Here is a 21,732-nt window from a genome sequence, read left to right on the forward strand (position 1 = left end):
TTATCCACTCCAGTCCCCCACACCACTGCCAGTGTCTATTATCCACTCCAGTCCCCCACACCACTGCCCGTGTCTATTATCCACTCCAGTCCCCTACACACCTCCCGTGTCTATTATCCACTCCAGTCCCCTACACACCTCCCGTGTCTATTATCCACTCCAGTCCCCTACACCACACCCTGTGTCTATTATCCACTCCAGTCCCCTACACACCTCCCGTGTCTATTATCCACTCCAGTCCCCTACACACCTCCCGTGTCTACTGTCCACTCCAATCCCCTACACCACTCCCCGTGTCTATTATCAACTCCAGTCCCCTACACCACTCCGTGTCTATTAGCCACTCCAATTCCCTACACTCCTCCCGTGTCTACTATCCCATCCAATCCCCTACACCACTCCCCGTGTCTACTATCCACTCCAGTCCGCCAAAACGCCAGTTGACTGAAGGGTTTCTATGCCACTGTGTTGAGTTTCTTTGCGCACTTCAAACAACGGCGACTGAAACAGAGCGCATGATGTTGGAGGTGGAGCTAATAAATGTTGAACAAGAGTTACTTTTATTGAAATTACTGCAAAGCAGGAAAGAGAGAAGACTTCAGAGAGATGTTGTATACGACCATTGAACGGATCGAGGCAGAAGGAGGGTGAATTTTCTGTGCTTGTCCGTCCACTGAGAGACATGGACGAGGAAATGAATTTCAAATATTTTCCGATGTCGGCAATTAGATTTGCCCGTTTGATGAGAAGCAACCGGAATTCGAACGAGGAAATGCGGTGCTCCCAAGCGGACCAATCACAGTTGTGGCGGTCGGCGTCCCGCGGCGTGCAGTTACATTTCTGGGCTAGTGCGCGTACTTACGGCGTACAGTCGGTGCAGATTGCAGAGTCCTAACCCCTTCCGATACTTCACAGCTCCCTGTCCCAGCAAGTCCGTCTATCTTCCCTCCCCTTGAACTGGGTTGCTGGGTGTCGGTCATCCACTTTCCGATAAGCCGCCTCGCCCTCTGGTGAACATTTCCCGAATCCCGAGCCTCCGTTTGCAGCGAGAAGGAGTTCAGCATGTGAGGCCCCTGATCTCGCGCGAGTTCGCAGCTTCGTTCTGGGGGTCTGTGAGTGGGCTGGTGGTCGGGGGTGGGAGGATGATTCACTGAATCTGGGATTCTGTCGTTAACGCCCCTCCCCCTCTATCTCTATTTTCCACCTTTCCCTCCCTCTACCCCGCATCTCTCATCCTCTCAACATCCCTTATTCTCTCTCCACTCCCACCTCTCCTGCCCCTCCACTCCTCCCTGTCCTAGTAGCTCCAACAATCGCTACACCACTCCCTGCCTCTGTAATCCCCACTGGCACGTACACCCCTCCCTGTCTCTGTAACCCCCTCCGGCCCCAACACCCCTCCCTGTCTCTGTAACCCCCTCCGGCCCCTACACCCCGCCCTGTCTCTGTAACCCCCTCCAGTCCCTTCACCCCTCCCTGTCTCTGTAACCCCCTCCGGCCCCAACACCCCTCCCTGTCTCTGTAACCCCCTCTGGCCCCTACACCCCTCCCTGTCTGTGTAAACCCCTCCGAACCCTACACCCCTCCCTGTCTCTGTAACCCCCTCCAGTCCCTACACCCCTTCCTGTCTCTGTAACCCCCTCTGATCCCTACACCCCTCCCTGTCTTTGTAAACCCCTCCGGCACCTACACACATCCCTGTCTCTGTAACCCCCTCCGGCCCCTACACCCCTCCCTGTCTCTGTAACCCCCTCCGAACCCTACACCCTCCCTGTCTCTGTAACCCCCTCCAGCCCCTACACCTCTCCCTGTCTGTGTAACCCCCTCCAGCCCCTACACCCCTCCCTGTCTCTGTAACCCTCTCCAGTCCCTACACCCCTCCCTGTCTCTGTAACCCCCTCCAGTCCCTACACCCCTCCAGTCCCTACACCCCTCCCTGTCTCTGTAACCCTCTCCAGTCCCTACAACCCTCCCTGTCTCTGTAACCCCCTCCAGTCCCTAAACCCCTCCCTGTCTCTGTAACCCCCTCTGACCCCTACACCCCTCTCTGTCTCTATAACCCGCTCCAGTCCCTACACCCTTTCCTGTCTCAGTAACCCCCTCTGATCCCTACACCCCTCCCTGTCTCTGTAACCCCCTCCTCCCCTACAGCCCTCCCTGTCTCTGTAAACCCCTCTGGCCCCTACACCCCTCCCTGTCTCTGTAACCCCCTCCATCCCCTATACCCTTCCCTGTCTCTGTAATCCCCTCCATTCCCTACACCCTTCCCTGTCTCTGTAACCCCCTCTGGCCCCTACACCCCTCCCTGTCTGTGTAACCCCCTAAATCCCCTACACCCTTCCCTGTCTCTGTAAACCCCTCCGGCACCTACACCCCTTCCTGTCTCTGTAACCCCCTCCGACCCCTACACCCCTCCCTGTCTCTGTAACCCCTCTGGCACCTACACCCCTCCCTGCCTCTGTAACCCCCTCCAGTTCCTACACCCCTCCCTGTCTCTGTAACCCCTCCATCCCCTACACCCCTCCCTGTCTCTGTAACCCACTCTGGCCCCTACACCCCTCCCTGTCTCTGTAAACCCCTCCAGCCCCTACACCCCTCCCTGTCTGTGTAACCCCCTCCATCCCCTACACCCCTCCCTCTCTCTGTAACCCCCTCCGGCCCCTACACCCATCCCTGTCTGTGTAACCCCCTCCGTGCCCTACACCCCTCCCTGTCTCTGTAACTCCTCCATCCCCTACACCCTTCCCTGTCTCTGTAACCCCCTCCATCCCCTATACCCCTCCCTGTCTCTGTAACTCCTCCATCCCCTACACCCTTCCCTGTCTCTGTAACCCCCTCCATCCCCTATACCCCTCCCTGTCTCTGTAACCCCCTCTGGCCCCTACACCCCTCCCTGTCTCTGTAACCCCCTCCATCCCCTACACCCTTCCCTGTCTCTGTAGCCCCCTCCATCCCCTACACCCCTCCCTGTCTCTGTAACCCCCTCAGGCCCCTACACCCCTCCCTGTCTCTGTAACCCCCTCCAGTCCCTACACACCTCCCTGTCTCTGTAACCCGCTCCAGTCCCTACAGCCCTTCCTGTCTCTGTAACCCCCTCTGATCCCTACACCCCTCCCTGTCTCTGTAACCCCCTCCGGCCCCTACACCCCTCCCTGTCTCTGTAACCCCCTCTGGCCCCTACACCCCTCCCTGTCTCTGTACCCCCCTCCGGTCCATATACCCCTCCCTGTCTCTGTAACGCCCTCCAGCCCCTACACCCCTCCCTGTCTGTGTAACTCCCCCGCCCCCGATCCATACACCCCTCCCTGTCTCTGTGACCCCTCAGATCCCTACACACCTCCGTGTCTCTGTAACCCCCTCCGGCCCCGGCACCCCTCCTGTCTCTGTAACCTTCTCCAGTCCCTACACCCCTCCCTGTCTCTGTAACCCCCTCCGGCCCCTACACCCCTCCCTGTCTCTGTAACCCCCTCCGATCCCGACACCCCTCCCTGTCTCTGTAACCCCCTCTGATCCCTACACCCCTCCCTGTCTCTGTAACCCTCTCCAGTCCCTACATCCGTCCCTGTTTCTGTAGGCCCCTCTGGCCCCTACACCCCTCCCTGTCTCTGTAACCACCTCCGGTCCATACACCCCTCCCTGTCTCTGTGACCCCTCAGATCCCTACACCCCTCCGTGTCTCTGTAACCCCCTCCGGCCCCTACACCCCTCCCTGCCACTGTAACCCCCTCCAGTCCCTACACCCCTCCATGTCTCTGTAACCCCATTCAGCCCCTACACCCCTCCCTATCTCTGTAACGCCCTCCGGCCCCAACACCCCTCCCTGTCTCTGTAACCCCCTCCGGCTCCTACACCCCTCCCTGTCTCTGTAAGCCCCTCCGCACCTGCACCCCTCCCTGTCTCTGTAACCCCCTCTGGCCCCAACACCCCTCCCTGTCTCTGTAACCCCTTCCAGCCCCAACACCCCTCCCCGTCTCTGTAACCCGCTCCAGTCCCTACAGCCCTTCCTGTCTCTGTAACCCCCTCTGACCCCTACACCCCTCCCTGTCTCTGTAACCCCCTCTGGCCCCTACACCCCTCCCTGTATGTGTAAACCCCTCCGGCCCCTACACCCCTCCCTGCCTCTGTAACCCCCTCCGCACCTACACCCCTCCATGTCTCTGTAACCCCCTCTGATCCCTACACTCCTCCCTGTCTCTGTAACCCTCTCTGGCCCCTACACCCCTCCCTGTCTCTGTAACCCCCTCCGGCCCCTACACGCCTCCCTGTCTCTGTAACCCTCTCGGAACCCTACACCCTCCCTGTCTCTGTAACCCCCTCCAGCCCCTAAACCCCTCCCTGTCTGTGTAACCCCCTCCGGCCCCTACACCCATCCCTGTCTCTGTAATCCCCTCTGGCACCTACACCCCTCTGGCACCTACACCCCTCCCTGCCTCTGTAACCCCCTCCAGTCACTACACCCCTCCCTGCCTCTGTAACCCCCTCCAGTCTCTACACCCCTCCCTGCCTCTGTAACCCCCTCCGGCCCCTACACCCCTCCCTGTCTCTGTAACCCCTTCCGGCCCCTACACTCCTCCCTGTCTGTGTAACACCCTCCGCACCAACACCCCTCCATGTCTCTGTAACCCACTCCAATCCCTACACTCCTCCCTGTCTCTGTAACCCCCTCCATCCCCTACACCCCTCCCTGTCTCTGTAACCCCCTCTGGCCCCTACACCCCTCCCTGTCTGTGTAAACCCCTCCGGCACCTACACCCATTCCTGTCTCTGTAATCCCCTCTGGCACCTACACCCCTCCCTGCCTCTGTAACCCCCTCCAGTCCCTACACCCCTCCCTGCCTCTGCAACCCCCTCCAGTCCCTACACCCCTCCCTGTCTCTATAACACCCTCTGCACCAACACCCCTCCATGTCTCTGTAACCCACTCCAATCCCTACACTCCTCCCTGTCTCTGTAACCCCTCTGATACCTACACCCCTCCCTGTTTCTGTAACCCTCCATCCCCTACACCCCTCCCAGTCTCTGTAACCCCCTCCGGCCCCTGCACCCCTCCCTGTCTCTGTAACCCGCTCCAGTCCCTACACTCCTTCCTGTCTCTGTAACCCCCTCTGACCCCTACACTCCTCCCTGTCTCTGCAAACCCCTCCAGTCCCTACACCCCTCCCTGTCTCTGTAACCCCCTCCAGTCCCTGCACCCCTCCCTGTCTCTGTAACCCCCTCCAGTCCCTGCACCCCTCCCTGTCTCTGTAACACCTTCCACACCAACACCCCTCCATGTCTCTGTAACCCACCATCCCCTACACCCCTTCCAGTCTCTGTAACCCCCTCCGGCACCTACACCGCACCCTGTCTCTGTAATCCCCTCTGACCCCCACACCCCTTCCTGTCTCTGTAACCCCCTCTGACCCATACACTCCTCCCTGTCTCTGCAACCCCCTCCAGCCCCAACACCCCTCCCTGTCTCTGTCACCCCCTCCAGTCCCTACACACCTCCCTGTCTCTGTAACCCGCTCCAGTCCCTACACCCCTTCCTGTCTCTGTAACCCCCTCTGATCCCTACACTCCTCCCTGTCTCTGTAACCCCCTCCGGCCCCTACACTCCTCCCTGTCTCTGTAACCCCCTCTGACCCCTACACCCCTCCCTGTCTCTGTAACCCCCTCCGGCCCCTACACCCCTCCCTGTCTCTGTAACCCCCTCTGGCCCCTACACCCCTCCCTGTCTCTGTAACCCCCTCTGGCCCCTACACCCCTCCCTGTCTCTGTAACCCCCTCCGGCCCCTACACACCTCCCTGTCTCTGTAACCCTCTCGGAACCCTACACCCTCCCTGTCTCTGTAACCCCCTCCAGCCCCTAAACCCCTCCCTGTCTGTGTAACCCCCTCCGGCCCCTACACCCCTCCCTGTCTCTGTAACCCCCTCCATCCCCTACACCCCTCCCTGTCTCTGTAACCCCCTCTGGCCCCTACACCCCTCCCTGTATGTGTAAACCCCTCCGGCCCCTACACCCATCCCTGTCTCTGTAATCCCCTCTGGCACCTACACCCCTCCCTGCCTCTGTAATCCCCTCCAGTCACTACACCCCTCCCTGCCTCTGTAACCCCCTCCAGTCTCTACACCCCTCCCTGCCTCTGTAACCCCCTCCGGCCCCTACACCCCTCCCTGTCTCTGTAACCCCCTCCGGCCCCTACACCCTTCCCTGTCTCTGTAGCCCCCTCCATCCCCTACACCCCTCCCTGTCTCTGTAACCCCCTCTGGCCCCTACACCCCTCCCTGTCTCTGCAACCCCCTCCAGTCCCTACACTCCTCCCTGTCTCTGTAACCCCCTCTGGCCCAGACACCCCTCCCTGTCTCTGTAACCCCCTCTGGCCCCTACACCCCTCCCTGTCTCTGCAACCCCCTCCAGTCCCTACACTCCTCCCTGTCTCTGTAACCCCCTCCAGTCCCTACACACCTCCCTGTCTCTGTAACCCGCTCCAGTCCCTACAGCCCTTCCTGTCTCTGTAACCCCCTCTGATCCCTACACCCCTCCCTGTCTCTGTAACCCCCTCCGGCCCCTACACCCCCCCCTGTCTCTGTAACCCCCTCCAGTCCCTACACCCCTCCCTATCTCTGTAACCCCCTCCAGCCCCTACACCCCTCCCTGTCTCTGTAACGCCCTCCAGCCCCTACACCCCTCCCTGTCTGTGTAACTCCCCCGCCCCCGGTCCATACACCCTTCCCTGTCTCTGTGACCCCTCAGATCCCTACACCCCTCCGTGTCTCTGTAACCCCCTCCGGCCCCTACACCCCTCCCTGCCACTGTAACCCCCTCCAGTCGCTACACCCCTCCATGTTTCTGTAGCCCCCTCTGGCCCCTACACCCCTCCCTGTCTCTGTAACTCCCTCTGGCCCCTACACCCCTCCCTGTCTCTGTAACCCTCTCCAGTCCTTGCACCCCTCCCTGTCTCTGTAACCCGCTCCAGTTCCCAATCCCGTCCCTGTCTCTGTAAACCACTCCAGTTCCCAAACCCGTCCCTGTCTCTGTAACCCCCTCTGGCCCCGACACCCATCCCTGTCTCTGTAACCCCCTCCAGTCCCTACACCCCTCCCTGTCTCTGTAACCCGCTCCGGCCCCTACACTTCTCCCTGTCTCTGTAACCCTCTCCATTCCCTACACCCCTCCCTGTCTCTGTAACCCCCTCCGGCCCCTACACTTCTCCCTGTCTCTGTAACCCCCTCTGATCCCGACACCCCTCCCTGTTTCTGTAACCCCCTCTGGCCCCTACACCCCTCCCTGTCTCTGTAACCCCCTCCACACCTACACCCCTCCGTGTCTCTGTAACACCCTCTGATCCCTACACCCCTCCCTGTCTCTGTAACCCGCTCCGGCCCCTACACCCCTCCCTGTCTCTGTAACCCCCTCTGGCCCCTACACCCCTCCCTGTCTCTGTAACCCTCTCCAGTCCCTACACCCCTCCCTGTCTCTGTAACCCCCTCCGGCCCTACACCCCTCCCTGTCTCTGTACCTTACCCACTTCCTCTACATTGCTTCCTGGGTTTTCTCTCTCTCTCTACCCTCCTTGCACTTGCACACAGCTTGACTGGGTTGCTCGGTTTCGGTGATCCATGTTCCGATCACCTGACACTCCCTGTGGTGAACAGGTTGTAATCCCGGCGTGGTTTCAGTTTCCAAGCCTCTGTTTATGATGAGAATGAGTTTGGCAGGTGAGGCTCCTGATCTCACGGGAACTGTGTTGGGGGAGGGAGAATCATTCACTGACTGGGATTCTGTCGTTGTCCCCACCCACCTCTGTCTCTGTTTGTCTCTTACCCTTCTCACCCTGTCTGCCCTGACCTACTCTCTATCCCTCCCCTCCCTCTCGTGCTTCTCTCCCTCTACCCCTCCCTTTACCACCTCTTTCTCTCTGCCCCCCACCACTTACCTCTCATGCCGATCTCGCTGGCTCCCTGACACATGGTCTTGTTGCTCCCAGTCTCTGAGATAACCTGTGAAGATCTGGAGAAGATGATGGTGGATGGCAGGGTGCCGATTATCGACGTCCGCAGACCTGGTGAGCTGGAAAATGGGAAGATTATTGGATCCATCAACATTGGAGGTGCAGACACAGATATGAATCACTCCTAGTTGTAGCAGCACCTCCGCCCCCGGCCCCCTGTGTCTGTAAATGGGGAGGGTTAATGATCACTTCCTCATTTTCTTTCAGTGGACAAGGTGAAAGAGGCCTTCTCCTTGGATCCAGAGTCATTCCAGAAAGAGTTTGGGGCTGAGAAACCGAACCCGCAGTCGACAGTTGTGTTTTACTGTCAGTTGGGGCGCAGAGGGGCCAGTGCAACATCGATTGCTCAGGAACTGGGGTACACCAGGTGGGTGGACTGAAAGCAGGTAATGCCGCTACCTGTCCTGTCCTGTCACACACCCGGGCCACAGGTAATGCCGCTACCTGTCCTGTCCTCTCACACACCCAGGCCACAGGTAATGCCGCTACCTGTCCTGTCCTCTCACACACCCAGGCCACAGGTAATGCCACTACCTGTCCTGTCCTGTCACACACCCTGGCCACAGGTAATGCCGTTACCTGTCCTGTCCTGTCACACACCCTGGCCACAGGTAATGCCGCTACCTGTCCTGTCCTCTCACACACCCAGGCCACAGGTAATGCCGCTACTTGTCCTGTCCTGTCACACACCTTGGCCACAGGTAATGCCGCTACCTGTCCTGTCCTGTCACACACCCGGGCCACAGGTAATGCCGCTACCTGTCCTGTCCTGTCACACACCCGGGCCACAGGTAATGCCGCTACCTGTCCTGTCCTGTCACACACCCGGGCCACAGGTAATGCCGCTACCTGTCCTGTCCTGTCACACACCTTGGCCACAGGTAATGCCGCTACCTGTCCTGTCCTGTCACACACCTTGGCCACAGGTAATGCCGCTACCTGTCCTGTCCTGTCACACACCCAGGCCACAGGTAATGCCGCTACCTGTCCTGTCCTGTCACACACCCGGGCCACAGGTAATGCCGCTACCTGTCCTGTCCTGTCACACACCTTGGCCACAGGTAATGCTGCTACCTGTCCTGTCCTGTCACACACCCGGGCCACAGGTCTTCAGGCAGTGGAATGTTCTGCTTGGACAAATTGTCTGGCGACGTTTTGGGGGCATGTCCATGCTGGATAACTGTGGAGAGGGACATAGTGTCCACAGGTATCATGGAGATGTTCTGCGACGGTTGGGATTTGCAGGGGTGAAATGTCATCCTTGACAGGGATAGTAACATTTTAATTTAGTTTGTATTAGTGATACCGTTAGTCACTGTTAGTGTCTCTGTGGTTGATAGCGATTTATAATATGTAAACTGTAATAATGTATTTTTGTTAAATAAAAAGGATCACTGGTTTGATACAGGATGAAGCTCCCTCTACACTGTCCCATCACACACTCCCAGGACACGGGTCAGACACAGACTGAAACTCCCTCTACACTGTCCCATCACACACTCCCAGGGTAATGGGTCAGACACCCTCTTCTTACCTGGTCATCCCTAAGACAAAGGGGCAGATTAGGCCATTTGGTCCATCGAGTCTGCTCCACCATTTCTTCACGGCTGAGTTACTATCCCTCTCAAACACATTCTCCAGCCTTCTCCCTGTAACCTTTGACGCCCTGAATAATCAAGACCCCATCAACCCCGCCTTTAAACCCCATCAAACCCTATGATTTGGCCTCCACGGCCATCTGTAGCTATCATTTCCACAGATTGACCACCCTTTAGTGATAGAAATTCCTCCTCATCTCTGTTCAAAAGGGACAACCTATTCCGAGGCTGTGCCCTCTGCTGCTAGACTCCTCCACTACAGAAAACATGCTCTCCACATCCACTCTATCTAGGCCTTTCAATATTTGATAGGTTTCAATGAGATCCTCCCTCATTCTTCTAAACTCCAGCAAATAACAGGCCTACAGCCATCACTCACTCTTCATACATTAACCATGACCTCTGGGCCTTCTCCTAAACCAACGCATCCTTTCATAGATAAGGTGACAAATCAGCTCGCAATACAATTTGAAAGTGCAGTCTGACCAATGTCAATAGGTACATTTAATGTCAGAGAAATGTTACAGTATACCTCCTGAAATTCTTTTTTCTTCACAAACATCCACGAAAACAGAGGAGTGTCCCAAACAATGAATGACAGTTAAATGTCAGAACCCCAAAGCCCCCCCCTCGCACAAGCAGCGGCGAGGCAATGACCACTCCCCACCCACCAGCGAAAAAAGTGTCGGCGCCCTCCACCGAGCACTCAAGGGTGCAGCAAAGCATCAATAAAGACACAGACTTGCAGTACCCCAAAGACTACTCGTTCACCCGGTATTCAACATAGAAACATAGAAAAACCTTCAGTACAATACAGGCCCTTCAGCCCACAAAGCTGTGCTGAACATGTCCTTACCTGAGAAGTTACTTAGGGTTATCCATAGCCCTCTATTTTTTTGAGCTCCATATACCTGTCCAGGAGTCCCTTAAAAGACCCTATCGTTTCCACCTCCACCACCGTCACCGGCAGCCCATTCCACGCACTCACCACTCTCTGCATAAAAAATGTACCCTTGACATCTCCTCTATAACTATTTCCAAGCACCTTAAAAATGTGCCCTCTCGTGTGTCAGCCATTTCAGCCCTGGGAAAAAGCCTCTGACTGTCCACACGATCAATGCTTCTCATCATCTTATAAACCTCTATCAGGTTACCTCTCATCCTCCGTCACTCCAAGGAGAAAAGGCCAAGTTCACTGAACCTATTCTCATTAGGCATGCTCCCCAATCCAGGCAACATCCTTGTAAATCTCCTCTGCACCCTTTCTATGATTTCCACATCCTTCCTGTAGTGAGGCGACCAGAACAGAGCACAGTACTCCAAGTTGGGTCTGACCAGGGTCCTATATAGCTGCAACATTACCTCTCGGCTCCTAAACTCAATCCCACGATTGATGAAGGCCAATGCACTGTATGCTTCTCTAGGAAGAGGTACAGTCAACGTTTCGGGCCGAGACCCTTCGTCAGGACTAACTGAAAGAAGAGCTAGTAGGAGATTTGAAAGTGGGAGAGGGAGGGGGAGATCCAAAATGATAGGAGAAGACAGGAGGGGGAGGGATGGAGCCAAGAGCTGGACAGGTGATTGGCAAAAGGGATATGAGAGGATCATGGGACAGGAGGCCCAGGGAGAAGGAAAAGGGGGAGGGGGAGAAAAACCCAGAGGATGGGCGAGGGGTATAGTCAGAGGGACAGAGGGAGAAAAAGGAGAGTGAGAGAAAGAATGTGTGTATAAAAATAAATAACGGATGGAGTACAAGGGGGAGTTGGGGCATCAGCGGAAGTTTGAGAAGTCAATGTTCATGCCATCAGGTTGGAGGCTACCCAGACGGAATATAAGGTGTTGTTCCTCCAACCTGAGTGTGGCTTCATCTTTACAGTAGAGGAGGCCGTGGATAGACCTGTCAGAATGGGAATGGGATGTGGAATTAATTTGCATTGCATTGCATTTTAATTCATTAGCATTGGTGCTGCTTCCTGCACGCATGCAGAGCTCATTGACTTCATTAACTTTGCCTCCAACTTTCACCCTGCCCTCAAGTTTACCTGGTCCATTTCCGACACCTCGCTCCCCTTTCTAGATCTTTCTGTCTCTGGAGACAGCTTATCCACTGATGTCTACTATAAGCCGACTGACTCTCACAGCTATCTGGACTATTCCTCTTCTCACCCTGTTTCTTGCAAAAACGCTATCCCCTTCTCGCAATTCCTCCGTCTCAGCTGCATCTGCTCTCAGGATGAGGCTTTTCATTCCAGGGCAAGGGAGATGTCTTCCTTTTTTAAAGAAAGGGGCTTCCCTTCCTCCACCATCAACTCTGCTCTCAAACACATCTCCCCCATTTCACGCACATCTGCTCTCACTCCATCCTCCTGTCACCCCACTAGGAATAGGGTTCCCCTTGTCCTCACCTACCACCTCACCAGCCTCCGGGTCCAACATATTATTCTCGGTAACTTCCGCCACCTCCAACGGTATCCCATCATTAAGCACATCTTTCCTCCCCTCGCCCTCTGCTTCCCTACACGACTCCCTTGTCCATTCGTGTCCACCCCCCCATCCCTCCCCACTGATCTCCCTCCTGGCACTTATCCTTGTAAGCGGAACAAGTGCTACACATGCCCTTACACTTCCTCCCTTACCACCATTCAGGGCCCCAGACAGTCCTTCCAGGTGAGGCGACACTTCACCTGTGAGTCGACTGGGGTGATATACTGCGTCCGGTGCTCCTGATGTGGCCTTCTATATATTGGCGAGACCCAACGCAGACTGGGAGATCGTTTCGCTGAACACCTACGCTCTGTCCGCCAGAGAAAGCAGGATCTCCCAGTGGCCGCACATTTTAATTCCACATCCCATTCCCATTCTGACATGTCTATCCACGGCCTCCTCTACTGTAAAGATGAAGCCACACTCAGGTTGGAGGAACAACACCTTATATTCCGTCTGGGTAGCCTCCAACCTGATGGCATGAACATCAACTTCTCTAACTTCCGTTAATGCCCCACCTCCCCCTCGTACCCCATCCGTTATTTATTTTTATACACACATTCTTTCTCTCTCTCTCCTTTTTCTCCCTCTGTCCCTCTGACTATACCCCTTGCCCATCCTCTGGGTTCCCCCCCCCCCTTTTTCCTTCTCCCTGGACCTCCTGTCCCATGATCCTCTCATATCCCTTTTGCCAATCACCTGTCCAGCTCTTGGCTCCATCCCTCCCCCTCCTGTCTTCTCCTATCATTTTGGATCTCCCCCTCCCCCTCCCACTTTCAAATCTCTTACTAACTCTTCCTTCAGTTAGTCCTGACGAAGGGTCTCGGCCTGAAACGTCGACTGTACCTCTTCCTCGAGATGCTGCCTGGCCTGCTGCGTTCACCAGCAACTTTGATGTATGTTGTTTGAAATTCCAGCATCTGCAGATTTCCTCGTGTTTACACTATATGCTTTCTTTTTTTTATGAATTAAATTTTATTGAATTCTTTTACAAAGTTTTCCCCAAACCCTTGAGTCAGTGTTGAAATTATGTAAATCATAGCTTACAAAACATAAAATTATTCATAAAATAAAAAACAAACATGGCAGAAATAAATATCAATGTAATAACCATGTGTGTCTATTTAGACCTCTAACAGCAGAAAAGACTACCATTCAGCCATATGCTTCACCATACATTCACCATTATCCCCGCGTCCCCCCCCCCCAGGAAACCTAAATATTTGCCCAATTTTTGTGTATAGATGTCCAAACTATCAAACTGTTTGTAAGACATGCGTTCAAAAGCTGCCACTTTGGCTATTTCTGTGGCCCGCTCCTGAAATGATGGTCCCCCAAGTTCTCCGACCTCTAAGTATAATCTGTCTTCCTACCATTATACTTGTCTGGATCCAAATTTGAGAGTGTTTATCCCCAAGTAACCCAAATGTGTCTCCCAAGACAAAAAGTCTGGGGCAGAAAGGGAGTTGAATACCCGAAACTTCACCAATATACTCAATTCTTGAATTCTGGGACAGGGCCAGAGGGCATGTACTGAGTCCCCTTTATCCGCCTCTCAGCGCCAGCATTCAGGGGTGTTTTCCAACCCTAATCCGTGTAACCTTGCTGGAGTCCGATAGAAACGGTGTAGGACCTCAAACTGAATGAGGCGCACCCTCGGGTCTCTTGATATTTTTGCAAATTTTGTCCCACTCCTCTGTCCCAAAAGTCACAGTCAGGTCTTTTTCCCATGCTCTTTTAAGTCCCAACAGAATTTTGTCCCCGGAGATTTGTGTTAAAGCTGAATAATAAATTGAGGCTTCGTGACCTTTACCATATGCAGCCAGTACAGTGGACAGTATCATAGCAACTTGTGGAGGTTGCTGTGTAGAACCAAAAGTTGTATGTTGCAAATGACGCAGTTGAAGATATCTCTAAAATTGTGACCTAGAGATATCGTACTGTTGGGTTAATTGATTAAAAGATCTTAAACTGTCACCATTATAAAGTCTCCCAATTTAATTATCAGTCAACGTTTCGGGCCGGAGCCCTTCGTCAGGACTGAAGAGGGAAGGGGCAGAGGCCCTATAAAGAAGGTGGGGGGAGGGTGGGAAGGAGAAGGCTGGTAGGTTCCAGGTGAAAAACCAGTAAGGGGAAAGATAAAGGGGTGGGAGAGGGGAGGCAGGGAGGTGACAGGCAGGAAAGGTGAAAAAGGAATAGGGGGAAACACAATGGGTTGTAGAAGGAGGCGGAACCATGAGGGAGGTGATGGGCAGCTGGGGGAGGGGGCAGAGTGACATAGGGATAGGGTAAGGGAGGGGGAGGGAATCACTGGAAGTTGGAGAATTCTATGTTCATACCAAGGGACTGGAGACTACCGAGATGGTATATGAGGTGTTGCTCCTCCAACCTGAGTTTAGCCTCATCATGGCAGTAGAGGAGGCCATGTATGGACATATCTGAATGGGAATGTGAAGCAGAGTTGAAGTGGGTGGCTACCAGGAGATCCTGTCTGTTTTGGCGGACGGAGCGGAGGTGCTCGACAAAGCGATCCCCCAATCTGCGTCGGGTTTCACCGATGTAGAGGAGGCCACAATGGGAGCACCAAATGCAATAGATGACCCCAACAGACCCAGAGGTGAAGTGTTGCCCCACCTGGAAGGACTGTTTGGGACCCTGAATGGTTGCAAGAGATGAGGTGTAGGGACAGGTGTAGCACTTACGCTTACAGGGATAAGTGCCGGGTGGGAGATCAGTGGGGAGGGACGTGTGGACGAGGGTGTCGCAGAGGGACCGATCCCTGCGGAAAGTGGAGAGGGAAAGATGTGCTTAGTGGTGGGGTTCTGTTGAAGGTGGCAGAAGTTGCGGAGGATAATGTGCTGGATCTGGAGGCTGGTGGGGTGGTAGGTGAGGACAAGGGGAACTCTGTCCCTGTTGTGGTGGTGGGAGGATGGGGTGAGGGCTGAAGTGCGGGAAATGGAGGAGATGCGGGTGAGGGCATCATTGATGACAACAGAAAGGAAACCACGATCTTTAAAGGAAGAGGACATTTGAGATGTCCTGGAACGGAAAGCCTCATCCTGGGAGCAGATGCGGCGGAGACGGAGGAACTGGGAATAAGGAATAGCATTTTTGCATGTGGCAGGGTGGGAAGAGGTATAGTCGAGGTAGTTATGAGAGTCAGTGGGCTTGTAGAAGATGTCAGTGGACAGTCTGTCTCCAGAGATGGAGACCGAGAGATCGAGAAAGGGGAGAGAAGTGCCTGCTTTAATAACTTGCAGTTCCCCGGTCCTGACCGCTTCATTTTCACTATGGACGTCCAATCCTTGGTCTGAAGAAAGTGGGAAGAGCCAAAAGAGAAGTTATTAAGTGTGAGTACCAGTTCTGCCAACTGGAGGAGGGTAGTAGTGGTGGAGAACTAGTGAGGTCTATTGTCCAGAAAGTAGTAGAGGGCTTTGAGGCCTTCTTGATGGGGAAGAGAAGTGTATAAGGATTGGACATCCATAGTGAAAAGTAAGCAGTCAGGACCGGGGAACTGGAAGTTATTAAAGCGGACACTTCTCTCCCCTTTCTCGATCTCTCGGTCTCCACCAGCACTCTTTGCTGCAATGTGTCAATTACTGGAGCGACACCTTCTTCCGCTTCAGTAGCTATACGGTACTGTTTAATACAGGGCAGAGGCACATTCTTTTTAGAGTAACTTTATACTCTAGAGCTGTTTGGGCCTTTCCCGCATGGACCTATAGGTTCCCTGGTACCTGCGCTCAGGCTCTAGGGGGAAGTAGAGGGTCTTCTGGTGGTGGCTGTTGCTTTTCAAAGGTTGTTTCCCGGCTCTCAGACTTTAACATAATTCTCCCCTCCTTTTCATTAAAGAATTCTATTCGGGCTTCCTGTCCCAGTACCGGCAGAGTTGTAGTATAAACACGCTTAGTTTCTTTCGCCAATCGTTTTACCATCGCCCGATATCTTTAGGCTCTGCTGCTGGTTTTATGGCCACTGTCAAATGAGGCATTGAGGAGTCCCCTAGTCGGAATCTTTTTTTCTGATCTTCCACTAAGTCTACCAGGAGCCCTAATACCTCGGGACCAAAATACACATACGGTGTTCCCTTCAGCGTTACTGTTTAAATAAGGGTGTACAGCCTGACCATAGTGCAGGTCAGTTTGTAAAGTGTAACAGACCGTGCAATGGAGCTGCTGCTTTTCTCGGCTGCTGTTACTCAAGGATTGCAGATTCTGCGTGTAGAGGTTGGCTCGTCCTATCAATGTGTCATACAGTCTCTGAACTTGCCAAGCACAGAGATTGCTATCCAGCTGCCAACAGTATGATAAGGGTTCTGAGCTGTCCTTTTCTCGCCCATTCCTTAATTTTAGCATTTGAGGGACCCTAATTTGAGGAAGCTGCATGTAAATACAGCACAGGGTTGCCCCTGGGTCTGCGGGGCTGTTTTAGATATAATGAAGGTGACTGTTAAAAGCTTCGTCTCCATTCTCTTTTTCTCTTTTCCTGCCTCTTTTTCTCTCATCTCCAGTACAGCTAAACACTTCTTCAGCTCCCTCAGCTTCAATTCCTCTTTCCTGAGAACCTTCTCTGGTAACAGATATCTGCTCCGCTGGGGGTGTCAGGTGCCTGAACTTCTGGCATGGGGGGTTGTAAAGAGTGGGTGCGGGTCGTCCCAAGGCATTATTAAATTGTCAATTTCACTATTGGGTGCCAGTGGGGCACTGGCCGGTACGGGGAGTTGGGGATAAAGTCCTGTGGAGGTTTCATTTCAGCCCCACCTTCTCTGTTTCAGGCTGCTTAATCTCCTTTTCTTTGGAGGTTGGTGTCTTTTAACCACCTCTTTCCATCGTTTAAAACATCTTAACACGTAAACAGCTTCCCAATTTGGATCGCTGCCCCCATTTCGGGTGGCGTCCTCCCAGTACCAGATTAGGCTGTTGCATCGCTTTTCCGAGCTCTGTGGTGCCGGGCACACAGCCACCAGCAAGCCCACTGCTTCCGATGTTCCTAGTTCTCCCTCGACGCATCCGTTGGCGTGGGTACCACCAGCCTTGAATCAGCCCACCTGCAGAACCACGAGAATGCACTCGCCTTCCAGGCCACATCCTCGGCATATCAAAAAGCGGTCGGCCGTGAGGCCCTGAGAGCGGGTCCTGTTCCCGCAAAGAGCAGAAGTCTTATAAAACCTCAGCAGTACGTCCTTACTCTTGTATGACGCAAAGGTTGGGGGTGTTGTGGATAGTGTGGAGGGCTGTCAGAGGTTACAGCGGGACACTGATAGGATGCAAAACTGGGCTGAGAAGTGGCAGATGGAGTTCAACCCAGATAAAGTGTGAGGTGGTTCATTTTGGTAGGTCAAATATGATGACAGAATATAATATTAATGGTAAGACTCTTGGCAGTTTGGAGGGTCAGAGGGATCTTGGGGTCCGAGTCCATAGGATTTCTCTTATATTATTGGCTAGCTTACCTTCATATTGCATCTCTTCTCTCTTTATGCTTTTTTAGTTGCCTTCTGGTGGTTTTTAAAAGCTTCCCAACATCCCACTAATTTTTGCTCTATTATATGTCCTCTCATTTGAGAGGGAACGAGGTAGGAGCAGGATATCCCAGTAAATTTGCTTGTGATTGGTCAAGATAGCTACCCGTGGATCCTGGAGGCAGGTTCTACCTGGGTTGAGAGCAGGCCCTGGTCACCCTGGAGACAGAACAGGTGCTGTCCACAGGTATATTGTGTCATACACTCCTGGGTAATTACACCTGTGTTTTCTCTGTTTATCTGCCTGTAGGGCCCTGAATTTGAAAGGAGGCTTTCAGCAGTGGACAGGTGAAGACTAAATGGTCCCTGTGCGGGGTGGATGAGGAACGCTGGATGGCATTATCTGACCTGGAGCAAGAAACCAACCTCACCCTAATCCTGAATCCACCCACCCCACCAATCCTCACCCCAACATCCTTGAACTCTGAAGCCCAAACCTCAATTGACACATGACCCTGATCCAACCAGCCAAACCTCCCCCCACCCACCTGACCTGACCTCCAAGAACTGGGATCCTGAATTCCAGTCCTTCCCCACTGTAATCCTCACCCTTCAGCTGAATGCTGACCAGTGCCTCACCCTAATCCCCTCTCACCCCTCAACGATGAGCTCAGGAGGTTGTCCACCCTCTACTTCTCACAATGGCCCTAGTCTCAGCCTAGTCAATTGCAATGGCCTTCAATCTTCTCCAAAATCAACTCGAAGGTCAAAGGTGACACCGGCCCATTCCGGAAGATCAACTGGCACCAACATTTCACCAAACCCCCCAAAGCTTCACCCCTGACGCAGACTGGGAGATCGTTTCGCTGAACACCTACGCTCTGTCGGCCAGAGAAAGCAGGATCTCCCAGTGGCCACACATTTTAATTCCACGTCCTATTCCCATTCTGATATGTCTATCCATGGCCTCCTCTACTGTAAAGATGAAGCCACACTCAGGTTGGAGGAAAAACACCTTATATTCCATCTGGGTAGCCTCCAAACTGATGGCATGAACACTGACTTCTCCATCTTCCGTTAATGCCCCACCTCCCCCTCGTACCCCAGCCCTTATTTATTTATATACACACATTCTTTCTCTCTGTCTCTTTTTTCTCCCTCTGTCCCTCTGACTATACCCCTTGCCCATCCTCTGGGTTTTCCTCCCCTCCCCCTTTCTTTCTCCCTGGACCTCCTGTCCCATGATCCTCTCATATCCCCTTTGCCAATCACCTGTCCAGCTCTTGGCTCCATCCCTCCCCCTCCTGTCTTCTCCTATCATTTTGGATCTCCCCCTCCCCCTCCAACTTTCAAATCTCTTACTAACTCTTCCTTCAGTTAGTCCTGACGAAGGGTCTCGGCCCGAAACGTTGACTGTACCTCTTCCTAGAGATGCTGCCTGACCTGCTGTGTTCACCAGCAACTTTGATGTGTGTCCCCTGATCCTTAAACCTAGAATAACCCCTGAACTTTAATTCCCAATCCAGAACAGTCCACCCCCCTCCCAACTTTAACTTCTGAACCAGCATTTAATCATGATTAGCTACAGTCAGTCAACAGGTGATGCAGACCCTTATAATATCTTCAGGGGTGGGCAGGGTGAGTGTGGGGTGGTCCAGAACCAAGAATCAGTGTTTCACCACACGGGGTCATCAGTGTGGGACAAACGAAGAGAAACATTCTCGCTCAAAGGATGGACAGTTGCAGGAAATTTCTCCCTCGCAGAGCAGTATGAGCAGAGGCTCTGGGTGTTCCTACGACAGAGGGAGACAGATCGCTGATGGGGGTGAGGGTTGGTCATCTACATGGCAAAGGGCTTCACATAAGGACATGAATAAAAAAACGTTTGTTTGAAAAGAGAAGTGTGCATGATTTGTATCATATATCCATGTTTAAAAAGTACAGACAGGGAGTGAGAGCAGGGGGAGGAGAGGGGGGGAGGGGAGAGTTGGAGAAGGAAATGGGAGGGGGAGACGGAGAGGGGAAGAGGGAGAGGAGAAGGGGAGGGGAAGAGGGATTGAGGAGACTGCAAGTGTGTTACAGAATCACAGTGCGAAGGTTGACAGTTCCGCTCCCACACGGGGAAGTGCAGATGCCTGCACACCCTTTCCTGAAACAGGATGAGCATCACGGCACACAACGTAAATGTCGTTGCAGGTTCAGAAAAGAATCACCTGGATGTTCCGAGGACTGGAAAGCTGGAGTTATGAGTAGAGATGGGTTTTGTTGTGTTGGCTGGAGTCTCGTAGGGTCTTCAGAAGTGATGAATGAGGCGCGTGTCTTGGATTACAACTGTTTTCATCATTTCATCGGACTGGTTCAACCTGCACCAGTAACTAACACAACTGCAAGTGAGAAAGGGCAAGGACTGGATCTTGCAAACTAGTTGAAGCTGGTTGGAGAATGGAGTCTTCACCGATTCAAACAATCTGTGAAACAACAAGTACATTGTCATGACATCTCTGGCTCATGAGGAAATTATACCAGTGGAGAGGTAGCTATACTACAAATGACAGAAGATCTACAAACATACAAGCATGAAGTAAGCTCCACTACAAAGTTCAAAGTTGAATGGTTATTCTCAAAGTACATACATGTCACCACTTACAACCCTGGGATTCATCTTCCTGTGGGCACACTTAGCAGATCTATAGAATGGTAACTATAACAGGATCAATGGAAGATCAACCAGTGTGCAGAAAACAACAAACTGTGTAAATGCAAATGTAAATAAGTAGCAATAAATAATCAGAGCGTGAAATAACAAGATAAAGAGACCTTAAAGTGAGATCATTGGTTCCAGGAACATCTCAATGGATGGGCAAGTGAGTGTAATTATCCCCTTTAGTTCAAGAGCCTGATGGTTGAGGGGTAGTAACTGTTCTTGAACCTGGTGGTTCAAGTCCTGAGGCTCTTGTTCCTTCTACCTGCTGGCAGCAAGAAAACTAACAACAGAAATAACAATTTGGACCCCAGTCCCGCAGCTGGAGCTGTTTCTGGGAGCTCACGATGGCCACTGCAGACTGAGTGCAGGTGTTCTGTCAAATGGTCATCCGGTCTGTGCTTGTTCTTGCTGATATAGAGGAATTCCTGGGTGTCAACATCAGATTTGATCACTGATAAGACTTTCACACAACCGTCACTAGTGGCAAAGCAAGCGTTCTGGATGAGGGTGGAGCTGAGACAGGATGATGTGTGATTGCAGAGGATGAAAGGTGAGCAACTGTCTCTGTTCCGTCTGGGTGAGAGCAGATCTGTGACAAACAGAGAGGATGGGCTCCATCAGGCACACCGGAAGGGAAGACATGCTTTCTAAAAGAAGGCATTTCAGACGTACTGAATCATCTCAAATGTTCCCACTTCATGACCGGATGCAGAGGCCATGAAGAATTTGAAAGGAATGGCTCCTTTACAAGAGACAGGGTTGTAGTCTCTGTAGCTGTGAGAGTCGGTGGTTTATAGTAAATATCCATTGGTACCAGGGTAGTGTAGTGGTTAGTGTGACGTTACTGCAGCTCAGGCATTCTGCAGCTCAGAGTTCAATTCCAGTGCCATTCGGTAAGGAGTCTCTGTAATCCTCCCTGTGGAATGCACAGCTTGTCTCTGGGTGCTCCAGTTTCCTTCCATAGTCCAAAGACCTACCTAGTGGGTTAACTGGGTATTGTTGTGGACATACATCTACTGATGCTTCTGGACACATACTCAGTGATGTTCCTGGAATCATCGGGTGTTTCGGGTCTTTCAACATCATACAACCTCCTCCAGGTGACCCAGGCAGGGCTGATCAGACCCCAGCTTGTGTCCAGACGGCTAGCTACTTATGACTCCATGGCTCCCCTCTTTTGAGCCACAGCCATCTTGAGGCCCTCTCTGCCGCATCGGTGGTACTGCGGATGGCTCTCCTCTTCCTCTCTGCCTCGATGCCCAAAATGCTGAAGGCTCTAACTAAAGAACGGGCTACGAATCCCCTACAGCCAACCTCCACTGGGAGACACCTCGCTCTCCATCCAGCCTGCTGAACCGTTCAGCTGCGATACTGACAATAATTGTTGTCATGGCTTGTAGCTTCCTATCAACCCCTCCCTTCGCCGTTGCCTCCAGAATTTGGTTAACATCTTCATCAAACTGCTTCCACAGTGAAGTCATGTTAGCTGCA

General features: G+C 53.1%; 1 protein-coding gene across 3 annotated transcripts; it reads left to right on the top strand.

Annotated features, from left to right (window-relative positions):
• Positions 1-791: 791 nt before the first annotated feature.
• On the top strand, positions 792-19,401 carry LOC134341282 (thiosulfate:glutathione sulfurtransferase-like). 3 transcript variants are annotated; one of them, XM_063039154.1, is made up of 5 exons: positions 792-1,064; positions 7,639-7,701; positions 7,971-8,093; positions 8,202-8,361; positions 17,848-19,401. In XM_063039154.1, the coding sequence occupies exons 2-5, from the start codon at positions 7,680-7,682 to the stop codon at positions 17,894-17,896; spliced, it is 354 nt and encodes a 117-aa protein (XP_062895224.1). In that variant the 5' UTR covers positions 792-1,064; positions 7,639-7,679; the 3' UTR covers positions 17,897-19,401. The 3 variants fall into 3 exon arrangements, with proteins under 3 accessions (XP_062895224.1, XP_062895225.1, XP_062895226.1); XM_063039155.1 differs by having other exon boundaries at positions 7,971-8,048; XM_063039156.1 differs by lacking the exon at positions 7,639-7,701.
• The last annotated feature ends 2,331 nt before the right edge of the window (positions 19,402-21,732 follow it).

This window comes from Mobula hypostoma (genome assembly GCF_963921235.1).
Source record: "Mobula hypostoma chromosome 13 unlocalized genomic scaffold, sMobHyp1.1 SUPER_13_unloc_1, whole genome shotgun sequence".
NCBI lineage: Eukaryota > Metazoa > Chordata > Chondrichthyes > Myliobatiformes > Myliobatidae > Mobula > Mobula hypostoma.

What these genes read in the sequence shown, in the direction of transcription:
- LOC134341282 (XM_063039154.1), top strand. Translation starts at nt 7,680, where the DNA reads ATGATGAGAATGAGTTTGGCAG. An exon ending in TGGATCCATCAACATTGGAG is followed by an intron (nt 8,094 to 8,201) that starts GTGCAGACACAG and finishes ATTTTCTTTCAG; the next exon opens with TGGACAAGGTGAAAGAGGCC. An exon ending in CAGGAACTGGGGTACACCAG is followed by an intron (nt 8,362 to 17,847) that starts GTGGGTGGACTG and finishes ATCTGCCTGTAG; the next exon opens with GGCCCTGAATTTGAAAGGAG.